The sequence below is a fragment of the Oratosquilla oratoria genome, chromosome 35, assembly GCF_046742065.1.
Source record: "Oratosquilla oratoria isolate Oo_2021 chromosome 35, ASM4674206v1, whole genome shotgun sequence".
In the NCBI taxonomy this organism is placed as follows: Eukaryota; Metazoa; Arthropoda; class Malacostraca; order Stomatopoda; family Squillidae; genus Oratosquilla; species Oratosquilla oratoria.
The window spans coordinates 35835304-35860632 of NC_134811.1; the positions used below are offsets into that span (position 1 = coordinate 35835304).

At 39.5% G+C, this 25329-nt stretch overlaps 1 protein-coding gene across 1 annotated transcript in view; it reads right to left on the reverse strand.

Annotated features, from left to right (window-relative positions):
• Positions 1-24609: 24609 nt before the first annotated feature.
• The window catches only part of LOC143018644 (lysosomal acid glucosylceramidase-like), a 40299-nt gene continuing 39579 nt past the window's right edge, over positions 24610-25329 (reverse strand). The window contains exon 12 of the mRNA XM_076174214.1: positions 24610-25287. Coding sequence (XP_076030329.1) covers positions 25188-25287 — 100 coding nt within the window. The 3' untranslated portion in view covers positions 24610-25187. The remainder of the gene's footprint in view (positions 25288-25329) is intronic.

Consider the following 25329-nt stretch of genomic DNA (forward strand, 5'->3'; position numbering starts at 1 on the left):
CTCATCATCCTCGGTGTGCTGAAGTGCAACAAGTCTTATGAAGAAGCTACTGATGCAGTAAAGTGTTTGCCTCCTCCACCTCCACTACCTACTCCACTTTTTCCACATCCTTTTTCTCTCCCACAACCTCCTTCTTGCCTCTTCCTCTTCTTCCTCCACCCGCTGCAATGCTGCACCGTCCCTAATTCACGTTTTACTTTTCGTCCGTTGCAGATCTTTTTCGACTGGACTTACGGAAGTGGGTTCTGCAAGCTTGCGCGCCTCGAGTTCTTCACTCCTATGGCAAGGATCCTTACCCCGTCTTTCTGTTCTTTTCTATGAATTGACGGTGACAAACTGGGGTGAACAGGGTGACCAGATCTCTCAAGCGGGAATATGTTTGACAGCGGATGAAATTATGCTAGACTGGTAAGTATAATGCTGAATTTAATGGGAAACGTGTTATAATAAGCATAATTATACTAAATCCGGTCATCCTGTTCTACCGTTTTATGACCTATCTCCTATCTACCAAAGGCCTCTTCCCCCTTATAAGGGAGGTAGCCAGCCAAGACATGCACCCATTTCCACCCATTCGAATCCCATCCACCATCCATCCATTATTTCCCTCTTATCTTAGCTCTTCATGGATGAAAAATCATCCCTGTCTCCTGCCCACTACCCGGGTCAGAAACTATGCTGCATTGCTGCTGTTTGGTGAGCAGCATGGTGAAAATAAGAGCAATGCGCTGAGGCTGCGCTGGACAAATGAATAAACATTAGGAATACGAGACAATGCTCATCAAGCAAGGAGGAATGCGTGTTCGCCTCACCATTATAATATGTTCCAAATACATTGATATTTTTTTTTTTCTTCTTTTTTTTTTAAGATGGAGGAAAGACATTAGCAGTTCATAGAGAGAAACTTTAGACTCTGCCCGAAGACCGAATGCCAGCCCCTCGGGGCTGCATCCCCATATCGAGAAGATCATTAACGAGTTTAGAAAATGTACGACAAGGGAGAGCTTAAGGTAAAGGATAAAGATAAGACTAGGGGAGAGAAACTCTTGAAAGGAAAGGCAGAGAACAGACGGGGGACTGGCCGACACCCGTCGTTTACTTTCTCAAGAAGGCTTTCACCTCCTTCACACGACATGATGGCGCATTGGTAGCGATCGCGGCCGCCACTACGGCGGTCCGAGTTCGAATCCCGCCCAGGGCTCAAATAACTTCAGTATCGCTGCGCTGTGAGTCGTTACTCCAACTCTCGTGTGCGTGTGAGGTCACATTACTCATAGATCGGTCATATGTGAGCTCTGAGCTCTCTTCCGGAAGGGTAGCTGTTAATCATGAGTCCAACACGTGATCCAAGACCATGGCGAATCTATTTCATACGCCCGTATATGTTAGGTCTGTGAAGGTGACAGAGTAACAGTGATTGACAACAGGATTAGACCGAGGGGGGGGGGGGTAGTTAGCGTAGTGTGCTCGCGTGGAACAGTAATATTAATCTCATTCCTCGCCATCGAAGCGTTGAAATCCAAAAGCCCTGGAGGGATTACTACAGTACATGGTAGACATCTCTCGTCAGCTGACCTGTGTACTGTTGCCAAACGAGACCAAAGATATATCAGAATTATGCAGATATACCTATCATTGCCAAGTAGCTTTAAGATTTGTTTAGGTAAACATTTAAGCAAGATGCTGTAATGACTGCCATTTATTATGTATTATTGGATTATTTGTTTATTGAATATTTGCTTGATTTCCATTTATTATTTATTTGTCAGTTGATTATTATTTACTATTTACCTGTTTGTTTATCATTTAACTATACCTATGTATTATTTATTTTATTTATTATTATTATTACAATTTTTATTTTATTTTATCAATTTTTTTATCATTTATGTATTTTTTTCGCATCTGACCTAGTTATGGACCAAAAGGTCTCCTGTCAGCATGCTCCGCCTTTGTAATCCTTTGTAATCCTTTGTATCTGATATGTTTATACACTAATTTTATTCTGTTTTCATGCATCTATTCTATTTTCTATTTTCCATGTATCTATTTATGTTATTTTATTTTATCTATTATAATTTACTTATCATCATCACCATCATTATCATCAATTTTATCATTATTATTGTCATTCCTATTACTATTATCAATATTACTATCATTATTATTTTATCTTTTTAACAATGTAATAATGCAACAAAGATATCTGTCTAGGTTTAATATACTATGGTACATGAATCGATGTTCGCTATGGTGGTATCATTGAATGAATACTAACTTCAGGATAAGCTCGAGTTTCGAGGGTAAAACAAGGTTTATCTGATAAGGTATTACAATGATTTATATGATTTAGTTATACTGTTTCCTGTTGTAAAAAGATGAAGGAAATGCGGTCGAAGTTGATAGACCGAGATGTTGAATTCGGCCAGGGGACGGGTTATGAAGATTGGCATGAGGGACATGACCCTCTCTGACGTCCGTTGACGGGTACCTGCGGGACAGACGTCAGAGAGAGTCGTGTCCCTCTTCTCTCTCACTCTGTCCCTCTCCCCATCTTTCTCTCCCGCCATATATCTCTCCTTCCCCCGATATATCTCCCTCTCTCTCTCTCTTTGACTTTCTATCCCTCGCCCCCATCATATTTTTGTCTTTCTCTAACTCAATCGTCTCTCTCCCCCGTCATATGTCTATTTCTATCCCCTCCACCATATTTCTGTCTCTTTCTCTATCCCTCCCCCCCTCTCTCTCCACCCAGCCATATTTCTCTCATTCTCTATCCCTTCTCTCTCTCTCATACCATCTCCTATTACGTTTCTCTTTCTTTCTCTCCCACCCGTCATATATCTCTCTCTGTCTACCTCCCCCGCCATACCTCTCTCTTTCCCACTTTCTCATCCGTTAACTTTGTGCGTGGACATCTAAAAGTATTATTTCAACGAGCGCCAAGCTACCAAACGTTAAAATTAATTAATAAAAATTCTTCAAGCACCATTTATATCTATGACCGGCAGGTCTTGAAGACGTTGCTTAGGCTTGGCGAGGCTACTTTTCAGAAATGAGGTGATTGCATTCATAGTAATCATTTTCTATTCTATGCTAAGAAGAATTTTCTGAATATCACATTCTAATATAACATTTCTATTTATTTCATCGCATAATTCACTTACCAATCTTTATTTTGAACACTGAACAATTGGATGCATTTAATGCACTATACATGTAACAACACAGCTTAATTATACATTATAGTTACTGCAAGGGTAATATTAAACATGCATCTTCACACATTGAACAAGTTGGATTGTAATTCTACATTACAAATGAATGCCCTCAATAGCGAGCCCAACCACCACGGGCATCAATACCTCGATTAGGCTACTACTTTGTTGACCAGCTTTCAAGGCAAAATATACATTACCTGTCCGAGCCGGGTCTGGCCAGGCGACTAAAATGACAATTTTAAGTTCATGCGATAGCACGTATGTACGTAGGTGCATACATACATACATACATAATATATACATGTGACTCCAACATCTTTATTATTATTATTATTATTATCATCATTATTAAAGGTTTATTGACTTTTACATCAAAAGAGTCATGCTAGCATGCTAGTATGTCCGCTCATAGCTGCCTCTAAGGCTTACAAATTTATTCATATTTGATGTCATATCGGTGTTCTTTTAGTTTCATATAACTATGTCTACATATATTTTTTGCAATTTTCTTTACTCCATCATTGTTTATCATGTAACATACTTGTTCCGTGTAGTTGTGTATGTTTATGTTTCTGTATTCTGCTATCTGTGTACATTCCATCACATAATGGTGAAGCGTATGAGATTTTGCCCTATGGCATAAATTGCACCCTAATCTCATATGATCAAGGAATCTGTTTTGACGGAAGCTTTACCATATGTTACATTTGTATTTTCCCATACAGTTACATATTACTGCCGTTGTTTATTATATCATGAGCTTTTTCTATCTCCCATTGTATCCTACTGTTTCTCATTTGTGTTCTAATTTTTCTTGTGTTCAGCATCAACTGTGTCCTTGTGCATAGTTTCCTTAGTTAAGGCATCTGTTTCTTCATTTAGCTGGATACCACAGTGTGAATGTATCAACATGAATACTGCGTCACAGTTTGTTTTACTTAGATTATGTACCTGCATCGATTAACCAAATTTGCGTAGGCAGGTTCTTTCGAATTGAATAAGGATTGTATAGCGCTCTATCTACAAATCCGTAAACGTCTTTCTTTTTCTTACATGTTATCTGTAGTCCTTCATATATTGCTTGTAGCTCTGCTACATAACCTCCCACAGTGCCTTTCTGTCTACCCTATCATAAGCCTTTTCCAGATCCATGAAAGCCCAAAAAACATCCTTCCCCTTTCCTATAGCTTTCTCACATATCTGTCTTACCACAAAGATCTGATCTACACAACCTCTACCCGTCCTAAATCCATAGGATAGGAGGAAAGCTTTTGGGAGCTGTCAAGAGTTTTTATGAGAGTAGTAGAGCATGTGTTAGGATTAGAAATGGAGAGAGTGAGTGGTTTGAAGTAAAGGTGGGACTTCGTCAAGGATGCGTTATGTCGCCCTGGCTGTTCAACTTATACATGGATGGGGTGGTGCGAGAGGTGAATGCTAGGGCAGTGAGTCAGGGATTGGAGATGGTTAAAGAAAATGGAGAAAAGTGGGAGGTGAGCCAGCTGTTGTTTGCGGACGACACTGCGCTTGTGGCAGGGTCAGAGGAGGGATTGAGGAAGCTGGTGGCAGAGTTTGGGAGAGTATGTGATAGAAGAAAGCTAAAGATAAATGTGGGTAAAAGTAAGGTGATGAGATGTACAAGGGGTGAAAGTGGCAGTAGACTGGAAGTGAACATTAAGGGAAAGCGACTGGAGGAAGTGGATAGTTTTAGATACTTGGGTGCAAGTGTAGCAGGAAAAGGTGGAGTGAAGGTGGAGGTAGAATGTAGATTGAGAGAAGCGAGTAAATGCCTTGGTGGATTAAAGAGTGTAATGAGGAATAGACATTTGGGAATGGATGCGAAGAGGAGACTGTATGAAGGAGTGATTGTGCCAACAGCACTGTATGGGGCAGAAACGTGGAACATAAGAGAAGGAGTTTGAATGTGTTTAAGATGAGGTGTCTGAGAAGTATGGTGGGGGTTACTAGGCTAGATAGAGTGAGAAATGAGGAGGTGAGGAGGAGAACAGGGGTGAAAAAGGATTTGGGAGATAGGGTTGATGAAAGAATATTAGGATGGTTTGGACACATGGAAAGAATGAGTGAAGAAAGACTAGTAAAAGAGGTATGGAAGGCAGATGTGGAGGGAGTGAACATGAGGGGACGTCCTAGGATGAGGTGGATGGATGGGGTGAAGGGGGCTTTGGGGAAGAGGGGAATGTCTGTTGAGGAAGGAAGGGAGAGGACGGAAGACAGAGGTGAGTGGAGAATGGTTGTATATGGATGATGTTGTGACTGCATGAGGAGGAATGGGCGGGGAAGTGGGGGGTGGGGTAGTATGTGTGAGTAAATTTTGACGCAGCCCGAAGGGATTTCTCCCCGTCCTCGCCTTATATGCAAAGGGGGACGGAGAGGGGGGGTCGCCGATTAAATGAAGCGGCCTCGCTGTGGATGTACTGTGTCTTGCGACACTGCTTCTGACCCAGGGCGGTGGGCAGGGTGCAGGGATGACCCGTCATCCAGGAGGTGCTCAGATGAGAGGAAGGGTGGGAGGGGTGTGGAGTGTATTTAGAGATGAAATGGGTGGGAGTGTTTTTATGCCTTTCCCTTTTTGGCTACCTCCCTTGGAAGGGGAAAAAAGCCTTGGTATATGTATGTATGTAGCTCTGCTAGAGTACTGGAGCTGTTAACGTTCACCCTCTTCGACAATTTTTCAACAACATATTTACCAGGCTCGAAAAAATCCCTAGCAATCACACCACATCCCGCTCCATCTCCGCACACACAGCCATCACAACATAAGTGTATTGAATTTTGCCTTGGGTATTCGTTTATTTTCTCTAGGTATATCTGTTTCATTACACTTATATTTCCCGTGTTCTATCTATCCTTGTGTAGATTTTTCTACACAAGAAGTGTGTTAAGAAAATGAAAAAAGAAAATGAAACCAAAATGTTGTAATTGTGGTGGAGAACACAATGCAAATTCGTGGTTGTGCACTAAGCGTCTACAAATGAATGACATACATACATATACCAAAGGCTTTTTCTCCCATTACACGGGAGTTAACCAAAATACAAAGGCATAGAAACCACTCCCACCCATTCCATCCCCTGCATACTCCACTCCCCTCCACCCTCTTCCCTCTCTCTTTTCTTGGCACCTCCTGGATGACGGGTCATCCCTGCATCTTGTCCACTGCTCTGGGTCAGAAGCAGTGTCGCAAGACACAACAAGGCCGCTTCATTAATTCGGCGACCCCCACCCTCTCCGTCCCCTCATGCAAAAAAGAAGACGGGGAGAAATCCCTTCGTGCTGCGTCAATTTATTTCTCATACATACTTCCTCACCCCCATCCCCCACCCACTCTCCCTCATGCATCACAGCATCATCCATACACAACCTTTCTCCATTCACCCCTATCTTCTGTCCTCTCCCGTCCTTCCTCAACAGTTATGCCCCTCTTTCCCAATGCCCCTTTTACCCCATCCATCCATCTCATCCTAGGTCGCCCCCTCATGTTCACTCCTTCCATCTATGCCTTCCACACCTCTTTTACTAATCTTTCTCCACTCATTATTTCCGTGTGTCCAAACTATCCTAATAATCTTTCATCAACCCTATCTCCCAACTCCCTTTCCACCCCTGTTCTCCTCCTCACATCCTCATTTCTCACTCTAGCCTAGTAACCCCTATCATACTTCTCAGGCATTTCGTCTCAAACACATACAAACTCCTTTTCTCTTCCTCTTTTATGTTCCATATTTCTGTCCCATACAGTGCTATCGGCACAATCACTCCTTACAATCTCCTCTTAGCATCCATTCCCAAATTTCTATTTCTCATTACACTTTTTAATTCACCAAGGCATTTGATTGCTTCTCTCAGTTTACATTTTACCTCCACCCCCACTCCTCCCTTCCCTGCCACATTCGCACCCAAGTATCTAAAACTATCCACTTCCTCCAGTCGCTCTCCCTTAATACTCACTTCCAGCCTGCTGCCACTCTCTCCCCTTGTACATCTCGTCACCTTACTTTTACTCACATTTATCTTCAACTTCCTTTTTTTCGCACACATTCCCAAACTGTCACTAACTTCCTCAATCCCTCCTCTGATCATGCTTCAAGCGCAGTGTCGTCAGCAAACAACAGGCTTATCTCCCACTTTTCTCTATTTTCTTTAACCATCTCCAATCCCCGACCCACTACTCTTGCATTCATCTCTCGCGCCACCCCATCCATGTATGAATTGAACAGCCAGGGCGACATAACACATCCCTGATGAAGTCCCACCTTTACCTCAGACCACTCACTCTCTCCATTTCTAATCCTAACACAAGCTCTAATACTCTCGTAAAAACTCTTGACTGCTCTTAGCAGCTTTTCTCCTATCCCATGTATCTGCAAAACCTCCCACAGTGCCTTCCTGTCTACCTTGTCATAAGCCTTTTCCAGATCCATAAAAGCCCAAAAAACATCCTTACCTATTCCTATAGCTTTCTCATATATCTGTCTTACCACAAAAATCTGGTCTACACATCCCCTACCTGTCCTAAACCCACACTGTTCCTCACCAATTACTCCCTCTGTTCCTCTCCTAATCCTCTCAATCAAGACCCTCCCATAAGCCTTCCCAATTTAACAAACTGATCCCTCTGAAACTACTACACTCACACTTGTCCCCTTTTTCCTTGTAAAGTGGAACTATACAGGCACTTCTCCAGTCCTTCGGCACTCTACCCTCTTAAACAAGCATTAAATAACCTCACCAGCCAGTCCGCCAAAACTGTACCTCATTTTTTAGACATTCTGCATGACATCCATCCAACGCAGGTGCCTTACCTGCTTTAAATATCTTAACAGCTGCCTTCACTTCATCTTTCTTTATTTCTCCTCCATTTCCCTCACTCATCACGGTCATTTTGTTTGTGCTTCCCACTGCAACTACCTTTCCCTCTCTATCCTCCTCCACATTTAGCAACTCCCTAAAATACTCTGCCCACCTTCTTCTCACTGCCTTCTCTTCCATTATCATCTCTCCATCTGCACCTTTTACCTTTTCTTCTCTACTTGATTTACCTCCTCTTCTTTTTAATTTCTTTCCAAATTTTTTTTATTTCAAAATTTTCTGTCATACTCATACCCCATTTTACATCTTTGCCTCCTTTATCTTATGTTTTACTTCTCTTCTCTTTACTTTGTACCTTTCATATGATTCCCTTGTCCTAATTTGTAACCAATCTATAAATTAGGACAAGGGAATCATATGAAAGGTACAAAATAAAGAGAAGAGACAACTTAATGACAGTAGAACAAATACTACGGAAAAAGAACGAGCACAAGGGAATGAAAAAAAGGAGCAGACGTATAACAGTGATATAGACAGCGCATGGAAAAGGAGAGATGAAAATAAAATAGTGCAGCAGATGGAAATGTAAGGAAAGTGAAAACTAGAAAATATAGGCACAGAACATGATGGTAATGTAATAGCACATGTTAGGAGTCTTAAAAATGAATTTGAAAACTTAAAATTAGAGGTAAAGCAAATGAAATAAGCTTTGGGTGATCATGCTAACAAAGAGGTATGTACAAGTGCAGCGCAAGCTAAAGATGCACTTGAAAAATCTAAGATGCAGATGAGCAAGAATTTGAGTAAGCATGAGACTGTAAATGTAACCAGTGACATTGTAAAAACTGGCAAGAGTGAATTACTAAATCTGATCTAAGAATATGTAAATAACCCTAACATAGAAAAGAGGAACGTAACATTGGAAATGATCAGTCATATTAGGGAGACTAACAAATATAATGGATCCAAACATTATATACTATCATGCCTACGCAATATCACAAAACACAGACATAATAGCACTGCAAGAGGTTGGTATCAACGCTGCACATATACAAGACTATAAACAAGCAGATTTACAAAATAATACACGCAGTCAACTTGCATTAAAACATTCCGGCTAGTCACCTTGCACAAAGAATACATGGTACAGTGTCTTAGTGTATGAATTCATGTCGGTGCAACGATCTGTATCTTGAATACGTATGCAAATTCACTTGTATTAGATGATTTACCAGACTGTATACTAACTGCAAACTGTCTATTAGTAGTGGGCTTGAACGCCAGACATAAAATTTGGGACAATCGGTAACCAAAATTTAAATGGAAAATAATTAAATTGCATTTTGACACATCACAGGCGGTTCTCGATACGTAGCCAGTCTTACATACCCCAAACATTTTACAAACACTGCCTCTGGTGTACTTCCTTTATAGTCATACGAGTTGTGGTCTAGGTTCACGTCTGCCATTATACCAAATTTCACGTCGTTTAATCCATACAAATCTATCATCAAACAGTACGTCTTCTGGGTCGAGGTACATGGGAAAATTGAACAATATTACTTTCGTATGCTTTCCATTTTCTTCTGGTGCTTCTATTACGATGTTTTCATAGACTATAGTTGTGAGGCGTTTCACAGCTTTAGCGTCTTTTACGGTAATGTAGGGTTTATACTTGCCTTTCTTAAATCGTACTTCAAAATCCTGCTGTGCTTTGGAGAGATCAACTGCCCATTTCACCTTGTCGTGGTAGGTTCATATTTAACGTAGTAGGAAACGGGCGCCCACAGACTTTCTTGTGGTGGACGCACAAGGTATAAAGGACTATAGGGAGACAACCAAGCGAAGCTTATCCACCTGAGGGGTTCGGAAATGTTTTGAGTTTTTGCCACTTTTTGGTTGCCTTTTTGACATACTTAGGTCCATTAATTTTAGAAGTGAATAGCAGCCTTTTATTGAGGGGAAAACTAATGTAATTTTGTATCTTTCATTAAACACAAGTACCGGTGTATAGTAGTCTATTGCCCTGACTTGAAAATGCAATGAATGGTTCAATGAGTTATAAAACAGTTTATTTTATATATTTATCAACTACATACAGTAATTGTTTATGACAATATTATGCATATATAGTAGTTGTAATGATAATGCCAATAGAATGTAGATATCATATGGATAGTACAAAAATTATATTCTATTATTTCATGTATTATGTATCCGATATTCATTAAATTCTTCACCAAAATCTACTCTGGCTTACTTTTAACACAGCATGACTTCGTAAATTTACAGTGGGAATGTTTTTTTTTTTCATATTAAACCGCATAAATTCAAACACAATGACACAAACCATTTTTATTGAAATGCTAATGCAATACGTCTATGTCCACTACTATCAAAGCTGTGTAAGACATTCTCATAGTTAATAGCAACATCTTGATGAATATGCAACAGTGCTAAAGCGCTTAGTCTATCAGAAGCCATAGTGGATCTTAGGTATGACTTAAGCCATTTAAGTATGCTAAAACTGCGCTCAGCAGATGCAGTGCTGACAGGCATGGTTAAGAAAAACACTTACGGCACAAGACGAGAAATTCAAACACAAATACAAATTCACCTTCAACACTACACGTTTACCAAAATTGTTCACTCAAATAAAATCCACAAACTTTACAATACACACTCAATCAGCTGTCACACTTGCCGTTCACATATCCACTGCCAAAAACCCAAAACCCCACTAATGCTCACTCGAACGTGCACGACTCACACATACACACTCCGCTGACAGGATCGACAAAATCACATATACCACGCGATACAGCACATGTGAATACGTACCACTCTAACCATGACACGTGCATACATTTCACTCGGTGTTCAGACACACAAGCGGAAATCCTCTCGTTAAACAACTTGCAACTCTACCAGTCTCTATGACACATGAAACCGATAACAATGCATATGTCCACCGAAACCACACAATGTCACATTTTTCGTTTGCGTTTTCTTCTGTTTATAATTTATATACTACATAGATCCACATGTATTCTAGTGCATACATAATTTTAACACTGATGCTTTACCACGTTTCTAATGTATGTAAAACATCTACATTTTTCATTGAAAGTTGAGGGTTTTAGAAGGGAAAAATGTTTGAACAGGGGACCTTGTATGCTTGTAATGTCCAAACTGGACGTGCCTGCGGGCGCCCCTGGTAGGAAAATCAAGTCACTTCTATCCAGACTTGCCTGGGCAATTCTTTCTCGCCGTTTGTTGTAGTTGCACCATCTTTGTTGTTTTTCTTTTCTCTTTCAGTAGACGTTTTTATTTTCTAGTCCATAGTTTTGGGTCTAGCACCACTATTCACTTTGTAGTTTTCGTTTTCTTCGCTGCACTAAGTGAAACCCATCTTCTTCATTACTATTGCTATTATGGCTAACTCCTTGGCTATCCCACTTCTCAGGAGGTGGAATTCTCTCTTCTTCCGTTGGTATTTTCAGTGAAATCGGTGGACGTCTGGTCGATACTCCGAGTCTGTAAGCACTCGACTTACCATTGTTTGTCGCTCTGTTCAAATTCGGTAGTTCACTGGTAATGGCTAGCTCTTCCCGAGTAGGTCCGAACACGACCGTTGCCAGGCGGTGAATGATCATGACTCCAATATCTGTAACCACCCATTGCTGAAGTCCAGCCTGGCACGTAACACAAGAGGTCAACAATACACAAACCAGGCCCAATACTTCCACAGCGTCAGATCAAAATTTGTCTCAGTGTGATACGGATGTGGAACAAAGTAATATGGGAGACCAGTGAAAGCACAACCATCAGTTGCCTCCGTGGACATTTGGCCAAAGAGTGGCAGAACCACCCTGACCTACACGTTCTCTTACTGAGTCAATTAAGCCATCCTACAAACTCAACGACCAACAACTACGAACAAACCGTTACCTTGTGTACGGTCTTGTTACCCACGCGGGTGCCTATCGACCGATACATACATACATCATATGATCATACATACATACAGTACTGCAATAAAAAGACTAGAAATGTGCGTTCTACAAATGCAAGATAACCACTAATGAAAAGAAACGACCTGAGCAGAACGCTTTCGTATATTGCATCTTCAGTGCAGAAATGCATAGTGTGTAAACAAGTATAATATATAGTAAGGGGAAATGGCACGTAGACACAAGGGATCTACAGTATGTGTTAACGGTAGGGGAAGGTAGTGACTAAACATCATATTGACAAAATATCATGGAATGTGGGAATTTCTCCATGGGTACAAGTTGAGGGTCTGTCTGTTGATTCTTGATATTGGAACATGTTTGTACTCTTTATGTATTTCTGCACTCTGCTCCGGTCGTTTTTTTCTTTTTATTATTAGTGGTTACCTTGCATCTGTAAAACACTGCATATATACATAGGCCTATACATACATGTGTAGGGCCCTTTTCCCTTTATTAAGAAATAACGCAGAATAAATAATGCAGGCAAACATAAGCAAACTTAAAGTAAAGTTTGATAAGTGGAGATAGACAGGTCCTATGAACATAGCTTTAATCCTGTTTTCTCTTACCTGTATCGCTGCCTCAACATGAATAAAAGAAACTGCGTTGTTTTCTTAATTTCTTCCTTTAACTTTTAAGTCTGGTATCATTGCACTATTTGTTATCCAAGTATTTAATGCAATATATTTCCACTAACACATAACTCACCGTGTACAAAAAGACTTGTTCTCGCAACGAAGTGCTCAGGCGACTTGTTACTTGCGCAAAGATATTTTGAATGAGCAACCGATGTTACGTCACTTCCATGCTTACCACTTTTTAGATTGAATTACATATCTTCAACAAAATATGGAATTAGATAAATGCAATTGAACTGTTAATTTCATATATGAATTTAGAAAGTGTCAACAGGTATAAAATTGTGATTTTATTAAGTAATTTGTTTTACATACAAACGCAGAGGAATCACTAACCTCTGACTGGGTACCGTTCATACAGCTAGGGTAAATTCTTTGTTTCAGCAGATAAGAATATACTTATAAATGTTCTTGGCTATTTCCTGAATTGTAATTGGTTATTCCGTATTGAAAGGGAAATTAATGTGAGGTCCCCTGGTCGTCCTGTGTTGAAGATAAATATTCATCGGGGTACAATTATATAGTTTACTAGGTATAATTATATCAGTTTACTAGGTATAATTACAGATTTGTCCTTATTTCACCATGGTTTTAGTTCAAACCCTGGATTCGATCTATGGGTAGTTGTGTGTGTATGTGATTCACCATGGTCTTGAATCACGTGCTGGACTCATGATCGACAGCTATTTCACTCCCGTAAGAGCTCATAGCTCGTATATGACCGATCTATGGGTAATGCTGTGACCTTACACGCACACACGCCCCAACTTCCCGCCCGCGAGAGTTGGAGTAACGAGCCGCAGCGATACTGAAATTTCAGCCCTGTTCACGTGTGTGCGCGCGTGTGACACAATTACCCATAGAATGGGACATACATGAGATCTAGGGAGGGCAACTGCTGTCGATCAGAAGTCCAACACGTGATTCAAGACCGTGGTTAATCACATCTGAAATATTTGCCTTCCTTCTCTTGGTTCAGTCATTTCAGAGGAGTATTTTTTTCTATTTCCCTCTTAGATAATTCTAACTTAACAGTTATTTATATCGGTAAACATTAGGGTATTCTGCATACGTTCATAATGCACATCCCAAATAACCTACTTAATAAGCAAAATCAATCTTATTTCTGTGATCGATCCAAAGGCGCTTTTTATCGATTTTGGCAATGAAAATAAAACACATTTTCAGTGTTGAACCCAAGTATTCAATACTCGGTCTTACCACTAGTTTCGTTTTCTGAAGACAGAGATCGAAGAAGCCACACGGCAACACTAGTTCGTTCACGAACGTTGTAATTTACTTTTGTGTTTTGATTTAATCACAGGGTACGCGTTCCTTGTCTTTCGGAGAACCATGGCATCCATTAAATCCGACATGCAATTCTGCACATTAAATTTTTCACTTTACTGATACCTTGAAATACATTTCCTAAGATCTCCCTACGACAAACTGTAATTTGTAAGTCTTTAATCATCACCTTAAAAACGTCCTAGAATATATAAAATTTCACTAACTTGCAACTTAGAGACACACGTAACTGGCAAGGAATGGCTAGAACTTTTCATTCAATGTTGAAAATCCTTATATTACGTTAACACTTCTATTATTTGAGATGATATCGCAGAAAAAAATAGAAGAGTAAAAGAACGGACTATTGAATACGTTAAAAAGTGATCATCATTTTTATTTCAAATGGCACTTAGAACTCATAAAAGAACGCTTGTTTACTAGGTTCGTAGATATAGGCTAACTAAAGTTCTTCAGCTATCGACTACATCAAATATGTTGTCAAAATGGAATCACAAATCCTTGGTACTTTTGGGCTCTTGAACTTCGATAGTTTGGATTTTTATTTTTATTTCCATGTATCGATGGGGGAATAACAGAACACCGTTTTCTACGCTGGAAGTTCAATTTTACATTTATAGCTTACCTTACCTTACCGTCGTGCCATATCCTCTTGGACTTCGGCAACCATGGAGCGCCACCGTTCACGGTCCCTAGTTACTTGTAACATCTGTGCTGGTTTGAGTTGTTTTCCGTCGCCCTCATCAGCCCGTCCATATACTTCTCCCTCTGCTTTCCTCTTGCTCTCTTTCCCTCCACCATTCCCGTTATCACCGCCTCTTCCAACCCTTCCCTCCGCATTATATGTCCTAAGAATCGCAGCTGTCTTTTCCTTATTGTTGTCATCAATTTCCTATCTGTCTCCATTTCTCTCAATACTTCTTCATTTATTTCTTCGCTGTCCATGGTACTCTTAACACTCGTCTCCATATCCACATTTCTGTTGCTTCTAAGTTTTCCTGCAATTTTTTGCTGATTGTCCACGCTTCTGAACCATATAATAGTGTTGACCATATAAATGTTTTAACTGTTCTTCTCCTTATATCTGTAGACATTTTCTTGTTTGTTAAAACCCCTTTCATTTTCTGAAACGTGCTTTTAGCTATCGCTATCCTTGATTTTATTTCTTTTTCACATCTACAATCTTCTGTCAATACGCTTCCCAGGTACGAAAATTTGGTTAGTTGTTCTATTCTTCTCCCTGCTATTTGTACTTGCACTCTTGGTGGATCTGTTTTACTGGCCACTAGTATTTTAGTTTTCCCCATATTTACATTTAAACCTTTCTCCTCACTAGCTCTCACGGTTACATTCAATAGATCCACCAAGAGGATCTGTTTTACTGGCCACTAGTATTTTAGTTTTCCCCATATTTACATTTGTAGCAGTGTTCTAAAAAGGGTTTATGGTATTTACTCACTATTTACATGATTATCTATCTATTCTTACTTCAGTCAAGTTATCCCCACCCCATCCCTCCAAATGACCGCCATACGACTTCCGACTCTCTGGGTTAGGTTATCACACTGGGCTTCCACGGGCTTTATCAGCTACGACCGTTGAGAATTTTTTGGACTAAAAACGACATCAGTTATATGATTTAATTTTTCGAATTTCCAAATATCAAATTATCTTTCCGTCATGTATGAGTAATGATGAACTAAGTGTAAACCTATACGAATGTTAAATAAACTGTTGAAATGTTCTTCGAGAAGTCTAGCTTTCTTTGTAAGCGAAGTCATATTCTAGTTATATGGAGGTCGAAGGTAGGATGTGGGAGGAATAATAGCCCAGTGTGATAACCCTTTCAGGAATCTCGGCTCCATCATGCCGGCGCACCTTTCAAAATATTCGCCCATAAAGCTCAAGATTAATGCGCGTTGGCAAGCTGGACAACACTTCCCATTATCGTAGATTATATATCGACGGAGACAGAGGGTGCTGTGGGCAAGAAAAAGGAAGAGCCTGGGGTGTCCTGAAGGGTGCAATGGTGTACGAGTGTGCAAGGATGCATCATGTAAGTAAACGAGATATTCTTCACTATTCTTTCCTTAGTAATGTTCAAAATTTATTGTGTTACAATTTTCCATTATTTCGCACTCTCACTTTCATTTGACGTTATTCGCCAAAATATTAACTTGATAATGGATATTTTCGTCTCTTGATAAATGGGGTTTAAAAAGCATGAGAGCCTTGGAGAAGAGGTATACGGAGAACAACTGAAAAATATAAAATGAAAGAAAGAAAAAGAAAGAAATATTGAGGAACAAGAATGATTAATGCTGAAAAACAGAAATTTTATTTCTGAAAAAAGAGAAAATAATTACATGCGAGGTGTATGACTGCAGTGCAACAGGGCATCACAAGTAATATGGCTTCATGTGCCTTGAAGAGCGGGAAGATCAGAGAAAGTAGACGCAGGGAAATTCTAAGGAAAATAAGTGTGAGAACGGGAATTTCACAAAAATTATGAAGTTAAGGGTAATTCAAAGGTGATGCAATTGTCGGAATGAAGAATTTCTGATGAAGTGGCGAGCTGAAACTGACTAATCAAGGTGTACTTCATAATGTTTGGTGCTGTACCGTGTATGATAATGCAGACGGCCTGCGAGTACGACGACTGAATTAGGAGGGAGGGAGAAAATTAAAAACTGAAATCAAGACACAGGGCAAAAATGTGAATAACAAGATATTTACAGAGTAAGGTTTAATGCTCAGAGTTGAAACGACCGGTCAATAACAACACTGTTACAACAAATTACTAAAGCAAACCATGTCGACAAGAGTACTTTTGGTTCTTACGAGATCCGATGCAGAGAAAACGTAAACACCTAACTATGCAAACAGAATGAACAAAACTATCAATCTATTTATGAATTTAATCTATTTTCGTAAGTCGAATTTCTGTACTAAAGGAAGCATTGGTAACTTCATAGTGTAGACTAAATAATCAAGTCGGCATACAACAGCACTATAAGTGAGCTATGCTACTCATAAAAGATAAAAGAATAATTTCATCCAGTCCCTCTCTACAAGTAATAAGATCTTTCAAAAGATCAAGAATTCCTACCTTAAGATCATCAAAGCATCCAGTGCAGTTGATTTTAATCAGAATTGTCTGAGAGAAAACCTGTGCCCAATATATATATATATACATATACTGTATATATATATATATATATATATATATACATATATATATATATAAATATATAAATTCATATATATATACATGGGTGACAATTCTTCATGTGCCCCATATATATAATATATATATATATATATATATATATATATATATATATATATATATATATATATATATATATATACACGAGTATACTGTATATGTAAATAAATGAACAAATAGAATAAGTGAATATAGACAAACATATATATATATACACATATATATATATACACACACATACATATATGTATATTATATATATATATATATATATATATATATACACACACACACACGAGTATACTATGTAAATAAAGAAATGGACAAATAGAATAAGTGAATATATATATATATATATATATATATATATATATATATACAGTATATATATATATATATATATATATATATATACTATATAGATATTTTTTCCAGTGGCAGTGGTAACTGGTTTTGATATGGTTAATTTTTTTTGTTTTTTTTAGGAAAAATTACATATATATATGTACATATATATATTTATATATATACATACATATATATATATATATATATGTGTGTGTGCGTGTGTGTGTGCGTGTTAATACAGTACATACAAGAGACAAAAATAAATAATCTAACAATGAAATACATATAAATAAAAAAAGAAACGTCTCTCTGGGTACACAGGAGGGGAACAAAAAAAAAGGGCGTGGCCGAAGGAGGAGCGAACTACTGTGGGCCCTTCCGAGGAGAGAAGGTTTATGGGGGAGCTGGAGGACTCTGCCCTCGTGATGATACAGCCAGCTTAGATGGAAAGAACTAGGAGGGGGCGGGGAGAACGAGGTTCTGGAAAACAGAAGAAGGAAGAGGAGAAGGGAGGAGGAGAAGGAGGAGGAAGTGAAGGAACAGGAGGAGGAGGAGGAGGGAGACGAGAAAGGGATAAAAGAAAAGGGGGGAGGGACAGCAGAAAAAAAAATAGAAAGAGGAGGAAAATTATGGGTAGCAGAGAAGAGGAAGAGAAGGGGGATGAGAGGACGGAAGAGGAGAATGAGGAGAGAAGATTAAAAATGGAGATAGCTGGGAGGAGGTGTGAGAGGAGGACGAGGAGGAGTCCCCGAGGTGATTCAGAGAAGAGAGGAGAGGAGGCAAGTATGGGCAACTTCAGGTTAGATGTTCACTGTAACAAGAACAATATCAGGGACGATACACTAACCCGTTGAAGACGGTCGTCCTCATGTATATATGCACTCTCGATGGCGCAATGGTAGCGCTGGCAGCTGCCACTACAGCACTCCAGGTTCGAATCCCGCTCAGAGTTCAAATAATTTCAGCATCGCGCTTCGGGTCGTTACTCCAATTCTCGTGGGCGGGGAGTTGGGTGTGTGCGTGTAAGGCCACATCATTACCCATGGATCGGTCATATATGAGCTCTTTTTCGGGAGGGAAATAGCTGTCGATCACGAGTCCAATACGTGATCCAAGACCATGGTGAATTACACACACACATATATATATATTTCTCTGGTTGACATTACACTAATTAAGCATGGAAGCCTCCCCCTCTTCCAAGGTCATTTATCCTGAGCTGCCAATTTCCTTCAGCTGAATAACATCGTATTGTAATTGTCAGGATGCAAATTATATGCCCACCTCGACAATGAAGGGGTTAATAAAGAAATAACACTATATGGAATATTGTTGAAATTATCACATAGTAATAATCAAAAGGAATAAACAAAGAAAATGTGTGGGTAGGACCGTGGGAGGCAGACGACAAGAGGCTGATGCAATGCGTTGTTAAACTGACCTCATCTCACGCTACAGTGACATCAGTCGTTCAGTTTGTTTCAACAGATTTTCGTTTCATATATCTCATTTTACCTTTCCTGATTTGGGCGAGTTTAATCCTTAGATTAACTATACCTAAAGAGCATGACTATGAATCAGGTTACCGTTCTAGAATTCGATTATACGCTATACTCACGTTGCATTACGCTTTTAGAAATGACGCTACGTTAGACGATTTTGAGGAGTTTTGCAACCACTTGTAATGAATAGGATTAGGTGAGTATAAGAGAAAATTTAAACTCTTGCATTTAATTTTGTATACATACCTACAGAGAATAAGAATATAAATTACTTGTGATTTGTTGTATACGTGAAAAAAAAATCAAGATTCAGTTGTCCTTATTATTCTATTGTGTTTCATTTAGGAAAATAATGCGTTCTATTTGATTCTACTATAGTGTATACGGATTGCCGTTATGTTCCGTACGGATACGTGTAATTACAGCGAAAATTGTGGAAATAAAATAATTCATCAGGCAAAACTGAAACGATGAAACTGTTTAACATGCAACAAAGATTCCGGAAAATGGTAACGAGTCTGAATATTCAAAGCATCAGCTTTATATAGTGTATGTTTATTGCATTCTCAGGTGCGTTACACCTTCATTAAATTTTACTCTCCAGTTCGAGTCATACATTAATGTTAAATGGAATGTCACAGTTTTGTGAAATTGAATGACTGCCTTCGGTTATATGAAAAAGAATTTTGACTTATCAAGAGTTATCTAAGAAGGATGACAGCATGGGCATCGGGGGGAGGGGGGAGTTGCCCCCTCCACCTCCCTAGAAATCCAAAGTGTGTTTGAAAATTTGCTGGTCGTCACGTGTAATTTCACTGCATTTCTAATTTGTGTAAAATTTTAAGTTCCAAGGAAGAAGGGGGTGGAGGATGAGCTGGGGTAAGGAGTGGTTATGTATGAATGATATTTTGACGCAGCCCGAAAGGATTTCTCAAAATTTTCTCTTTTTCTGCATGAGGGGATGGAGAAGGGGAGTCGCCGATTAAGTGACGTGGCCTTGCTGTGGATATATTGTATCTTGCTACATTGCTTCTGAACCAGGGCAGTGGGCGGGATACAAGGATGATCCGGCATTCATGACAAGCTACGATGAGAGGGGGAAAGGGTGGTGGATGGGGGTGGAATGGATGGGGGTTGGTACATCATTTTTGACTTCGCTATCTCCCTTGTAAGGGGGAAAAACAGTTGGCAACATAAATACATAGATGATTGTATCAGACTATATATCAGTGCATCAGTTTATGACTGACGAAAGTCAAAATATAACTCATGTAGATCATGTAAATATATGCCAATGTGGCTATTTTGAAGTGTGTTTCTTGATATTACCCCATACTATCAACCATATTTGTATGATGATGATGATGATGATGCTGATATGGTTTAACATCACAAACTTCTCTCTATTAGGAGGCTAGGATGGTGCCCCTTAGAGAGGACTTTGTAGCGTGGAACTTAATGAACCATGCCCTTGGTTCAACTTCGCCGGTGGCAGGATTCCAACAGCCATCACCTCAACCCACAGAGCAAGTAATTGAAAGCCTTACCATATTTGGCTGATCGAGCTTCCAATTATATGTATAATATCTTTAATTCTGCCCCACCTCTACAAAAAATTCCTGCAGACTGTATGACACCTTCCCACAGCTCCAAGACTAGTCTACCTCTTGTCCTTTTACTGACCTAAGTGAGTGGCACACTATAGAGCCTTTCACCAGTTCTGCACTCTATGGACAGGTACCAAACAGTACCAGATTATTCCTGGAATTTGTTTTGCTATGTTGATGAGGAAATAACTGAGCATTTGGAAGTCTTGAGTAAACACCGAGGTTTTGAATGTACAGGGAATCCCTTATATATGAAACTGATATAGAAAGATTTGAAGGTATAAAAAGGAAAAAGTGAGGACAATTTTCTATATATGACAGGCATATGCTTCCTTGGTACATACATACATACATGTACATACATATACCAAAGGCTTTTTCCCCCTTACATGGGGGTTACCAAAAAGAAAAAGGCATAGAAATCACTCCCACCCATTTCATTTCCCATATATTCCACTCCCCTCCACCCTCCTCCCTCCCTCCTATCTTGGCACCTCCTGGATGACAGGTCATCATGATGACCTACATCCTGTCCACTGCCCTGGGTTAGAAGCAGTGTCGCAAGACACAGCACATCCGCAGCAAGGCCGCTCCATAAATTCGGCGACCCCCCCCTCTCCATCCCCTCATGCAGAAAAAGGAGAAGACGGGGAGAAATCCCTTCGGGCTGCATCAAATTTTTTCTCATACATACTTCCTCATCCCCAATCCCCCTCATGCATCACAGCCTCATCTATACACAACCCTTCTCCATTCACCCCTATCTTCTGTCCTCTCCCGTCCTTCCTCTACAGACATTCCTCTCTTTTGTAAAGCCCCTTTCACCCCATCCATCCATCTCATCCTAGGACGCCCCCTCATATTCACTCCTTCCACCTCCGCCTTCCACACTTCTTTTACTAATCTTTCTGCACTCATTCTTTCCATGTGTCCAAACTATCCTAATACTCTTTCATCAACCCTATCTCCCAGCTCCCTTTCCATTCCCTGTAATGTATTTCAAACCTTAAAGTATTAGGAATAAGTTCACATATATCAAAAGCAAAATTCTCTATATAGTAGGGATAGCCCATGCTTCAGCCAGTCAACACTTTGAAAATTCTCCAACAGTGTAGAGTTCTTTGAAATAGTAGCTGTACTGTTCTTTACCTAGTTGTATTTTGCGGGAAGGGGAGCTACGCTCGTGGTGTCACACCTTTGTATCTCGCAGTGTCTAGTTTGCTCTTAAACTCAAGAATGGTTTTTGTGCATACTACCTTTTTGTCCAGTTTGTTCCAAGTGTCCACCATTCTATGTGGAAAACTGTTTTTCTTCAGATCTCTTCTGTAGCTATGTTTTTTTATTTTCTTTCCATGTTCTTTTGTGCTTCTCTTGTCCCAGTTTAACAAGTCCTCTCTATCAACTATTTCTGTGCCCTTCATGATTATGTAGATGGTCAGTAGGTCACCTCTCTCTCATCTTTCCTCCAGAGTCGGTAACTCCAGTTTAGCGTATCTCTCCTCATATGACAAGTTTGCAAGTGCAGGAGCCATTTTTGTGGCTGCTCTCTGGATTCTTTCTATTTTCTTTATATTCTTTTTGGTACTGGGTGACCACAATGTTGCCACATATTCTAGTCTAGACCTTATCAGTGTGACCAATATTTTTTTTAATAATTTCTTCGTCCAAATACATAAATGCCACTTTTATTGATCTTAGCAAGTTGTAGGATTCTCTGACAATTTTGTTTATCTGTATATCATAGGACAAGTCGTTTGAGATAATTACACCCAAATTTTTTTAATACATTGTGTGTGTTGTAGTTGTATACAAAGTTTGCATTAGTGTCAAAAGTTTTTCAAACAACCAGTTTTGTATTTTATGCACTTTAAAGTAGGAGAAATTTATAACTGTGCACAATGTTAAAAAAAATTAAATAGATATCACATACAAGTGTACATTTACGGTTTTTACTTCCACTGTGAAAAATCCTATGGATGGTCATGTTTACCACTACCTATAAAGCATTTGGAGCAACTTTGGGAAAAATCACATCACCAAATCAACAAAAAAGCATTATAAACAAACACTTCTCCAAAACAAATATTCAAACTCACATACATACATATACCAAAGGCCTTTTCCCCCCTTACAAGGGAGGTAGCCAAAAAACAAAGGCATAAAAACCACTCCCACCCATTCCATCCCTATCACACTCCACTTCCCTCCACCCTCTTCCCTCCCTCTTATCTTGGCACCTCCTGGATGACAGGTCATCCCTGCATCTTTTCCATTGCCCTGGGTCAGAAGCAGCATCGCAAGACAGAGCACATGCACATCCACAGCAAGGCCGCTTCATTAAATCGGCGCCCCCCCCTCTCCGTCCCCTCATGCAGAAAAGAAGACAGGGAGAATCCTTTGGGCTGTCATATTTTTCTTACACATACTCCCTTTCCCCCCACCTTTAACCATTCCTGGAAACTTAACAAAAATGCCTACAATTTGGAAAAGACCACATATACTCACTATCCTAAAACCAAACCAACCAAAAAACTGGCAACCTATACATCAATCTCATTAATATCCACCATATCCAAACTGATGCAAAAGACTGACCTCAGAAAGAATCAAAACCCAACTGTCTACATCCTGTAACCAACATGAATTTAACAAGGTTCACTCTACTTGCACACTTTTTGCAAACATTACTTAAAAAGTATTAGAATGACTTAACAAGAAAGCATCAAGACAAAGAACAGTTATGGTGCCAAGAAATATAAATAAGGGATTCATACAGTCCCTAGACACATACACATGTACCTGTCATGTCCTTAACGTGAGTAGAATCCTGTAGTTGTGCCGTGTCACTCCTTTGTGTAAATAAAGTCTCCTGTTTGTAATTCTAAGGCATGCCTTGTGTGAAAATAATTAAAATTTTGTATTATATTCCCTAAAATAATCCAAAATTATAATATAGTACAAAATTATTGTAGTCCTTAATCCCTGTGTGGCATATTGGCTGCATGTTATTGTGGAATTAAAAGCTGCTCAGTAACATGCAGCTGATACTTTAGGGTCTATATGGGTTGCCCCTATGGACCAGAATCACACATAATTTTGTTTGTGGTAGAGGAAATCTCTATTCATACAGAAATGATGATACTTATTATACTAGGACTTATTCTGTCCTGTACCACTTCTCTGAATATTTATTTTTTCATTTCGCCAAACCCTGTGGTGGGGGAAAAGAATATTGCTACCAAGTATTTTCACTTGAATCATAAAAGGTGACAAAAATGGGACAGAGATAGGACTAGTGATCTTTCTCCCTGTAGCCCAACGGGAATGTTCCTAAAAAAATCAAAGGCATAAGAGGGTCTGGAAGGAGTTTTCCAACTATGGTCCATCTCCAAAATTAAGTGGTCATCCTTCATTATTCCAAATTGTATTGGACACTATCTAAGATAGTATCATCAACTATCTACTTGTTCCTGACTACCAGGAGCTTTTCCTACAAGAAGGGACTACCAGAAGCTGCCCCTACTAGAAGTTAATGTTCACTTCAAACCACCACTACCAGAAACTGCCCCTTCCAGAAGTTAATGTTCACCTCAACCTATTTTTTCCTTGAGACCATTGGTGCAACATCAACAACTGATATATAGACTCGTCTACACTATAATCAAGACTTCATTTCACCCACCTGATCATACATGTTGCAAACAAAAGCACTCTCAACAATTACTTGGTAAATAATCTGAATCCTTTTCCTGTCATATGTTTTGTTATATTATTATTATTTTATGTTCATTTATGCTTTATGTGTTATTTTTGTTAGTGTAACAGTATTTAATTTTAACAAAGAGTTTAATTATCCTGCCTGAACTCTGTCATTCATCCGAACTGCACATGGCCTTACCTTTTTTATATATTTTGTGTCACAATCAACTTGACCCATAGGTGAATTGCGACAGTACCAAAAAGCCCTTTCCCCTTATAAAGGAGACTGGCTGATTCAAACCAATACCCACCCTTCACTCATCCAGAATCCATTTACTGTCCCTTCTATCTTAGCTCCTCATAGATAAAGCATCTTCTCTGTCCCCTGCTCACAGGTTGGGTCAGATGGGTCAGAGACAATGCAGTAAGACACAGCACCTTCACAGCCAAAGTTGATTTAACCCCTACCACTTACCAATTCATTACATGGCAACCTTCCTCACTCATCCAATCAAGAATTTACTGAGCAGACAAAAACTTCCATTGAGCTGCTTCAGTTCCTAATCTATTCACAACCACTCTCCACTCCCACCTGTCTCTTGACTTTTGCCTTCCCTGCCAAACAAACTTTCATCTTGCACCCACTGTTGAGTAGGGAAGTGCTTCTTTTGTAATCTGAATGCGTTTGTTTTTGTATAGACATTTTACAAAGTACAAGAGGAAGGTTGTTATACTGTAGGTGACAGGTGCTGCTCTCCTACAGGAGAGTGCAAAAATCATAAGTTGGCCTCACTGCCAGAGAATTGACATGATTGAATGGGCAACAATTGTCAGATCCAGCTGGTGACCTTTCATGTCACTGATCCACACATGACGGTCCACACCATGCCTGTTGAAAAGCCATTAAAAGCATTTTAGAGAGGTTGAAAAA